The sequence below is a fragment of the Squalius cephalus genome (assembly GCF_949319135.1).
Source record: "Squalius cephalus genome assembly, chromosome: 13".
Lineage (NCBI taxonomy): Eukaryota > Metazoa > Chordata > Actinopteri > Cypriniformes > Leuciscidae > Squalius > Squalius cephalus.
The window spans coordinates 35,836,391-35,846,195 of record NC_137134.1 but is presented as its reverse complement, the minus strand read 5'-3'; the positions used below and the strand labels follow the sequence as shown (position 1 = coordinate 35,846,195).

Genomic DNA, 9,805 nt, shown 5'->3' with positions numbered 1-9,805 from the left:
CCTGTTCGTTGATTGGTGTTCCTCCCGTCAGGAGGACCCCCGAACTTGCCCGATCAGAGCCGTGCTTTCTTTTCTGCAAGATGGGTTGGAGCGAAGGCTGTCTCCCTCCACCTTCAAAGTGTATGTCGCTGCAATAGCAGCACATCACGATGCAGTAGAAGGTAAGTCCTTGGGGGAGCACGACCTGATCATCAGATTCCTTAAGGGTGCTAGGAGGTTAAATCCACCTCGTGTGTTGCACTCTGTACCCTCTTGGGACCTGGCTCTGGTTCTTAGAGCTCTTCAAAGTCCTCCCTTTGAGCCTTTGCTGACAGTAGAGCTTAATATCCTGTCCATTAAGACAGCGCTCCTGTTAGCATTGGCCTCTTTTAAGAGGGTCGGGAATCTGCAAGCATTTTCGGTCGACGAATCGTGCCTGGGGTTCGGGCCAGGCCTTTCTCATGTTGTATTGAGACCCCGGCTCGGATATGTGCCCAAGGTTCCTACCACTCCCTTCGTGGACCAGGTAGTGAACCTGCAAGTGCTGCCCCAGGAGGAGGCAGACCCAGCCCTAGCTTTCTCTGTCCCGTCCGCGCCCTGCGGGTTTATATTGACAGAACGCAAGGCTTCAGAACCTCAGATCAGCTCTTTGTCTGTTACGGAGGCCAGCAGAAGGGGAAGGCTGTCTCCAAGCAGAGGTTAGCTCACTGGTTAGTGGATGCTATCACCCGAGCATATGAGTCTCTGGGTGAGCCTTGTCCTCCCAGGTTGCGGGCTCACTCTACTAGAGGTGTTGCCGCTTCCTGGGCTTTGGCTCAAGGCGCCTCGCTGACAGACATCTGTAGAGCTGCGGGCTGGGCGACACCGAACACGTTCGCTAGATTCTATAGCCTACGTGTGGAACCTGTTTCCTCCCGAGTACTCGCTACGGCCAGTGGTGCGAGGGAATAGGTTGTGTCGGCTTGCTACGCCATTCCGTGCCTCGGCCGGATACGTGCGACTTTTGCTCCGTTGGCGCCCTACGCCGGTGAGCCTCTTGATTTCCTCCATCACCCCTCCGGTGCCAGGCGTGGCGGACCGCCTGGCGCCAGGTCTGCTACCTCTAGTAGGAGTTGCTAGTAGACTGGGTGTTCCAGTGGTCTCTACGGTGACCCATAATGCCACGTGCAGTTCAGCCGTGTCTTCCCCTTGACAGAATCATTCTGTCGTCCCTGTTGAGTACGCTCCCACTTCCCTCGGATTGGTACTACCTCAGGGACTGCCATGTGTTTCACTACCCCAAATGGGTTAGTACACATGTGTATTCCTGGCCTTCTTCAGGCAGGCTGGGCTTCCGCAGCGTTCCCCCCCCCCCCCCCCCCCGGGGGGTCAGGGCACGCTTTCCCAGTGTTATCCAAATCCACTGTGCGGGTCTTGCGGAACAGCAGTGTGATTCCCTAGCTAGCTCCCGCAACTAATTCAAGAAACTGCTGCAGGGTAGCTTAGCTGGGCGCTGGAAGGGGCCAGCACCATGGCGTTTTACTTGGGATCCCAATTCGTCAGGGAACTCCCCCGACGACACGTTGGAGTTCCCAGGACGAAAGGGAACGTCTCGGTTACGTATGTAACCCTCGTTCCCTGAGTACAGGGAACGGAGACGTGTCGTCCCATCGCCATGTTGCTGTACCTTCGCAGAGGACTGGACACTGTTCGGCTCCTCAGCGAAAAGCAATTGTGTGTGCGTTGCTTCCGCCTTTATACCCGCGTTGGTAGGCGGGCTGCGGAATGCAAATCCTGCATGCCAATTTCATTGGCTCGTTTTAATTCACTCGTAGGCAGTTGGTCTCCCTAGCGTGATCCCAATTCGTCAGGGAACTCCCCCGACGACACGTCTCCGTTCCCTGTACTCAGGGAACGAGGGTTACATACGTAACCGAGACGATTTGTACTCTGATCATCTTTACTGTAATAAAAAAAAGAAGACAAAACTCAACCCTGTCTCTTTTTGTTAAATTTCAGTTTTATCAATAATAGCCATTATAAAAGTACAATAAGAAATAAAGCAAACAATTCAGTCAAACATACAAAGTCAGCGCTCTATTCTATCGTTACTACAGTAAAGATAAATAGCCTAAATATAAAGTCGAAGGGGGTCTCGAAGTGCTTGAAGAAGGTCTCGAAGTGCTCGAAGTGCTCGAAGGGGGTCTCGAAGTGCTTGAAGAAGGTCTCGAAGTGCTCGAAGTGCTCGAAGGGGGTCTCGAAGTGCTTGAAGAAGGTCTCGAAGTGCTCGAAGTGCTCAAAGTGCTTGAAGAAGGTCTCGAAGTGCTTGAAGGGGGTCTCGAAGTGCTTGAAGAAGGTCTCGAAGTGCTCGAAGGGGGTCTCGAAGTGCTCGAAGTGCTTGAAGGGGGTCTCGAAGTGCTTGAAGAAGGTCTCGAAGTGCTTGAAGAAGGTCTCGAAGTGCTTGAAGTGCTATAAGGGGGTCTCGAAGTGCTCGAAGGGGGTCTCGAAGTGCTCGAAGGGGGTCTCGAAGTGCTTGAAGAAGGTCTCGAAGTGCTCGAAGGGGGTCCTGCCCAGGGTGTAGAACTGCCACTGGTGTTAACATTTGCCAGATCCCGCCTCCTTCTTCCCACAACATCTGACCTCGTTACACTTTAGTTTCTGCAAAGTAGTGATTAACTAAATTAGGATATTTTTAATTATATGATTTGTATGACCACTGAAACAGCATGTAACCAATTTAATTTTTTTTTTTTTTTTTTTTTTTTTTTTTTGCAATTACACACTGGAATTGAACACCAAATTCTGCAAACAATCTCTTTCTCTAAAATGTTGCATAAAGATAAACAATTGGCTTTGACTGTTTTTGTAAATATAGCTTTTAAAACTTAAATGCAGCTCTTCATAATTGTTGTTGGTTGCATCAAATGGTTATGAGACTCCTTAGATTTAGACTAGTCTGAATAAGACTGGACAATTGTGCTCCATGTAAATTCAGCTACTGAAAACTGGATTATGCATCTAGTGCTTGGCCGAATTAACATTATGTCTAATTTCTTGACATTTGAAGATGTTTTGGAGTCAGTTTAGACTAGCATTTAAAAACATGTAAATTTGATAGTGATGCTATTGATGATGACAAGGCTTTGCAGTTTAATAACATTATAATAAATAATAGTGATTTTCAATATTAGTGAAGCGTTGGCTCCGTTTATTTCCACCTTGGTGGAATTTCTATCAAACACATTAAAATGTCTGTGTAAATGCAAACTTTTGAATGCTTGTATGATAGCTGAGGACATTCCCATCATCCTAAAACTGATGAAACCACTTCAATGAGAATTTCAAGAGCAGAAAAAAGACTTGTAAAACATATATTACTCTTTAAATATTTAAGATTCCAATAACAAGGACTATGAATACACCCATCACACACAGTATACCCATAAGTATTAAGTTAAGTTCTGTAAATAAATAAATAAATAAATAATTAAAAAAACATGTAAAAGAAATACAATATAAGCAGCAATATAAGGCTGAAAAAAAAAACTTTGTCATTATCATTAACAAACAACTAAAACAGCACTAACAATGAAATAAACCTGCAAGAACCTTCTGAAGCCGTGTAAAGGCTTTGTTTGAAGAACAGCCCAAAACTCAATCCAATCTGGTGCCTTATTTACATACATGAGAATAAACCTGTGTGCATAGTGCACTGCGATGAATATCAATTTAAATTAAAATCAAAAAACAAACAACAAAAAAATCGATTCACCTAGCTATCGCGATTTTTTTCTTTTTTTTTACGATTCTAAAATCTTTTTTTATTTATTCCAGAATCGATATTAATTCAAATTAAATTGCTTTATTTTTGTCCTTGCTTGTAGACGAGGTTGACAGAAGTTATCCACTTTCGTTCCAACAGAGGATGAAATGTGTCGTTATCTATGAGTGTTGAGTGACGTAATATAAGTGGACGAGTGGAAGAGTCGTGAGACTGAAAGCACTGAAAAGCCCTCGGGCTACTCGTATACTGAGAGAGAGATAAGACAATAGAGCTGCACGATTCATCTTTAAAAGACTGTGATCTCCATTCAAACACCCACGCGATCTTTTAATTCGTCTGTCTATTAAACTTTGATAAAATCATATCTCAACATTCAGATCTGTGTTAGCGCTGCCGCTGACCCGGAGAGAGTCGTCATGAAACGGCTTCACAAACACTCTTTTCAACCTCATAGTATCATTATTTCTGTGATACAATAGTTAAAATTATCATAGAAGTACTGGGATAAAAGTTCAAATATGAACACTGATGTCTACGATAGCGATCGAAATCAGCTTTTGATAGAAACTTGACGCTTAAAATAACGCATTCATCGGTTACATTGTTTCACCACTAGGTGGCGACAAGTGACTATTAAAACAATTATTTGATATTGAATCATTTACTCAGGAGAATGTAGTCCTGTATGATGCTTCTGAAATAAAAGTCAGAAAGATGTGATGATGTTTTTGTAAATACGACTCATCTTATACATCATGTACAGTCTGTACAAGAGTATGATTTAACTTTTCCTGATGGTCTAGTGTTAAAAAAAATTGCAATATCGAATCGCAATACTTGTAGAATCGCAATTCTTAAAAAATAAAAAAATAAAAAAAATAAAAATTCACAAAACATATCGTATCGGCACCCAAGTATCGTGATAGTATCGAATTGGGAGATAGGTGTATCATCCCAGCCCTTAAAGCAATCATATGACTTGAGAAGAGTTTATATACAGCACACAAGTCATAATGTTGTGTTTTTGTGTTGACAAACTCTTTTCCCAGTCACTTCATTGTATGAAAGATCAGACATTGTGCTGTATGTCGTCTTTATGAGAGTCGCACAGGTTTGAACCACATCAGGGCGAGTAAATGATGACAGAATGATCATTTTCAGGTGAAATAACCCTTTCACCTTGTTAATGCGTGATTTTGATTTAAAAAAAAAAATCTATTTGATAGATTCGCCCAGTGTTATGTGCAAGGGTTAGTTCAGCCCAAAACTGTCATTAATTACTCGCCCTCATGTCGATCCAAACTCGACTTTTTCAAAAATCCAAGACTTTTGTTTATCTTTAAAACACAAATGAAGATCTTTTTGAAGAAATTGGGTAGATTTCTGTCCCTCTGCTAAGATCAAATGACCAATTAGCCAAATATGATGAGGATAGGATAAACTTTATAACAAGTACCATAAATACTCTACCGCAGTATTAACAACTTACCGTTGCAGCTCTTGACTTGACCAATGAAACCAGGCTGTCTTTCCACAAAGGTTTTCCCTGGTGCTTCACCACACAAGTGAACTGGTTCTTCTCCCATTTGTCTGGAGTAACATAAAGGGTAGATGTCTTCTGGAAGGTCCCATCCTCATTTGGCAGTGTCTCTCCAAGATCAACATCATCATAGAGCTCCTGTCCATTTCTTAACCAGGTAATAATCAATCCGTATGGGTAGAAACCTGTGGCATGACAGGTTACAACTACTGAAGAGGAGAGGTTCCTCTGTAACAGAGACACTTCAGGAGCTGAAAAAGATTGAGATTTAAGATTTAATATCTCAGATCAGATCAGTAACATTTATCCATATGATTAACTTATAATTAACTTATGAGAAAAGAAAGACATTGAAGACTCTACTTGAATGATCTACTTGGTGAACAAAGTAAATTTCTCAACAACAAGGTACCTCTTATCGCTTTAGGCTCTTTCCTTAACTTCAAGAACTCCTTCAGCCAGTGAACACACTCATGATCATAGTATTGTTTCACCAATGTAAGCTGTTCTCTGTCATTATTCCACTTCTCCACTGTGAGTACTCCCTGTGGTACAGGTGTGTTGTATCTGTTCTCCCTCAGGTCCAGTGAGATGAAGTCCTCTCCATCATAAGCGTACTGATCAAACCCATGTGAGTTTCCAGTCTCATTATCCCATTCACAGCCATACGTCCTCTGGTACGTATGAACACCTGGAGAAGAAAACAGGGTGGGGGTAGAGAAAAAAATACAACATGTGTGGGTTTTTCATGTACAAGGTAATATTTGACATTTTAAAGGGGACATATCATGCTAAATCCACTTTTTTAGCCCTTAAATGCATTTTGTTGTATATTTGGAGTGTTTAGAAGTACATTAAAGTTTAAATTATTCTCTTCAGGTGCTTCGTTGATATCTTTATATTCTGTTTTGGTCTTATTTTTCAACCTGTTCCGATTTTTCTGTTATATATGACGTTTGTGAACTATTACGTCACAGTATTTGCAGCGGAACTGCCAAATAAGGACATTGACTTCCAGCCCAACACTTTGAGCAATCCGCCATTGTTATTTCTCGCTGCAATTTTGTAGTCCAAGCTAAAAGATGCAGAAGTTACGAGAGGGTAAGTTAAAATGTTCGGTTGTTGGATGTAGTAACCCACACGCTTCACTACACCGTCTAGTGTAGATGAACTGCCGCACTTGTGACAGGGCGCATGTTTAACTGAAAGAACGAGCAGAGAGAGAGAGACCCGGTCGCGCGCGCGCACTCTCTCTCTCTTCGGAGCCAGGCGAAAGTGTAAACAAGACTTCACCGTCTCCAAACTAGACGCTGTCTTGCTCTCTCTCCCTCGCACATATTAATAAAAATAAATCGACACGGTGGCAAAAGGTCGGAAGACCAAAGTTTCATGTGTAAATACAGTAACACACCATTGCAATACATCCATATGAAGACGTTGTTCTGCAGGTTCGTCGTCTTCATTTTCATCTCGCTCCGGCTCCGACTCTGGCTCGAACATGTAAGGCTGGCTGGACAAGTCTTCCGTTGTTGACATTTTGTTAATAACGTGTGAATAAAAAGTTTCTGTGCCGCTAGATAATCGTATCTCTGCTATCAAACTACAAAAATGGCCGAACGGGGTGGAGTTGAACCGAGTGTCACCGCTGCAAACTGGGGAGGGGGCGGGGTATGAAGTGTCTCAATTGTATTTAAAGAGACCGCACCAAAACGAGTTGCTCTCAGACACACATCAGAAAAGGGGTAGAAAAGGGGCCTGTGGAGCTATAATAATGAGGAATTCAGACCCAAGCATTGCAGTTCCGCTTTATATAGACTACAAATGTATGATTTATATGTAAAAAGGAACGATTTAAAAGCATGATATGTCTCCTTTAATGTAGTATAAAGCATTTTAACTCACCATCTGACTGGTTGAATCGCAGCATTAGAACAGGAATGTTGTTTTTGTAGATCTGCTGCACACCTTCTCTGATCTCAGTGTCTTCTTTCCACATGTCTTTGGATGCATAATCCTTCATCCAGTCCTGTTTGGGAATCAGCTTCTTTATGTTACTGTCATAATAATCGATCTGTTGTCCATCCAGTGTCGTTACAGCAATAAACTCTGGGATTCCTGCAGCCGTCTGTCCATTTATTCCAGTGTATGTGGTGATAAACTCGTGTGTCTCTGAACAAACATTGAACAAAACACAAGACATAAAGCTATGCAAAACGGTTGAACACCAAATACAGTGATATAAATCAATAAAATACCGCTATTCAAATGAATATTGATTGAATTTGAGACACTAATCCCACTGAAAATAATCCTTAGGTTTCTACTTCTTTCTCTCATTAAACACATTTTCTGAATCCAGTTCTGATCTTTACCTTAGCAAAGTCTAATTTCTATTAAAAACATCTATGTCAGTTCAACACAGCTTAACGCCTTGCTGACGGAGAATTCAACGTTTAAACGACTTTATGAAATGATTCTCACCTGAGTAAACCAAAGGAATGCAGATGAAGAAAATGATGAGTGTTCGAATTGTGTCAAAGCTCTTGGGGGGTCCCCCCCCCCCCCCAAAAAAAACATGTTTTTGCAGCTGAGCATTAACTCAGGCGTATGTGCTAAAATCCCAATCATTTATTTTAATAAGATATGTGTATTTTTCGTAAACCATCATATAGCCTACGGTGTTTCCCACAGTATTTTTGTGGGTTGAGCTCGGTATCTCTAGGGGGGTAAAGAAAATAAGAAAATTTTGTACATTTTAAAGATAAATTCATTAATCTGGTGCACTTTGAGTCCCCCGAATCTGCTGTTAAAAATAAATAATCCACCCGCCAACCTCCCGAACCTATATGATATTCTCTGATTTAGATATCTGCATCTGATCATCACATTTCAATTATTCAAATTCTTAGTGTTAAGCATGACAATGATAAAATATCACACTGAAGTAGGCTGATTTAAAATGAAGATTTACTTAAAATAAAAGTTCTTCTTTTGTCAAAATTACATTTCCAGCCTAAACAGAGACTTTACTCCCTTCAAACTTAAATTGTCAATGTTTCATTACATCACTGTTGGAAAACACTCTTATCAGAATAATTTTTTTAGCTTTATAAAGGGCCTTTATTTCCCTAATTTTTACTCTCTATACTCTTTCCCTACTCTCAGGGAACTGAGGTTACGTTAGTAACCGAGTACGTTATTTCTTATTTAATTTTTTTGATATTGAAAATTGTTTTAATGAGGGCATTTGTCCGGTTGGGCAAGTACAATTCTCTTTCACTTGTCCCTTAAAAAACACGCACGTGTCCCGGACAAGCGTTAATGTCGAAATTCTATTCAGTAAATTACCAAACAATCATAAAAGAAAGAAATATTATCTTACCGTCATCGTGAGGTGAAAATGAGGATCTGCCAGACTCTCGTGAAAATGCTTATCTATAGCACGAAATTTATTTCTCGTACCATTTATTCGCCAAAAATAGTTTTTGCGTGCACATACGCACTTTATGGCGTGTAATACATACGTACTCCACACCCCTAATCCTACCCAAGGGGTTTGCAGTGCGTATCATTTACACGCAAAAACAAAACCAAAAAAAAAAAAAACCTATTTTTGGCGTATAAATGGCACGATCAATAAAATGTATCAGTTTATAAATTTGAGCGTCTTTTCAGACGCAAATCTAATTTGAATTTCTAGTGGGAGCGGTAGCGCAATACTTTGATTAATATATAGCCTATATATATATATATCTAGGCTATTACCTAATAAATTATGTTTCTATTATTTTAGTTTTAATGAAAAACCAGGGGACCCCCCGAGGTCATTTTTTTGGGCCTTATGGGGGGTCCCTTGATGCTTATGGGGGGTCCCGGACCCCCCCCCAGCCCCCCCTCAATTCGAACACTGGATGAACCTCATTTTGGATGAAAATCCTTGTATTTGACACACTTCTTTAAGTGCAGTCGTCGAAGAGCGGTGTAAAAAGTAAACTCTTTAGCCTTTATTACATCTGAATCAACAGGGTGGGAAAAACAGTTACTGAGGAAGTTACGACAACTTGTGAGTAAAAGGTTCCTCCCAACACTTCCGTGTTGACGCTATTTATCTAGAGCTGCAGTGACGTCAGGTCAGGAAGTGGTTTTTACTTTCGCTTCAGAGATGTAGCAAAGGCTAAAGAGCTTTACAGCGCTCTTCGGTGGCTATGGAGCTTATAATATGACAAAATTATTTGAATTTGAATTGTGTAAATTTGAATTATTGACAAATGTAATCTAACAAATTTGAATAATATGTGGAATTTTAAATAGTTCTGAATTCGATTTCTTTAAACGAATATTATTGAACATTTGAAATTAAACGAACTGAAATGTTTGTATGGCTGAATTTTATAGACAACTATTTTCAAACAGCTTCTTTTTTTTGTGTGTGCAAATATCCAGTTTAAAAAAAATACAGATTCAAGTTTTCAAAATTAAGAAGAAATTCGGAACTTCAAATTCAGTTTTCAAAAAATTGAAAA

At 40.7% G+C, this 9,805-nt stretch overlaps 1 protein-coding gene across 1 annotated transcript; it reads right to left on the bottom strand.

The window, feature by feature from the left end:
• Positions 1-1,968: 1,968 nt before the first annotated feature.
• On the bottom strand, positions 1,969-9,369 carry LOC307170038 (major histocompatibility complex class I-related gene protein-like). Its single transcript, XM_079890974.1, has 6 exons — positions 9,198-9,369; positions 7,764-7,802; positions 7,185-7,451; positions 5,695-5,973; positions 5,232-5,533; positions 1,969-2,616 (listed from the first exon to the last, which is right to left on the bottom strand). Exons 1-6 carry the CDS (start codon positions 9,202-9,204, stop codon positions 2,554-2,556), a joined length of 957 nt encoding a protein of 318 aa, XP_079747100.1. The 5' UTR covers positions 9,205-9,369; the 3' UTR covers positions 1,969-2,553.
• Between the last annotated feature and the right edge of the window lie 436 nt (positions 9,370-9,805).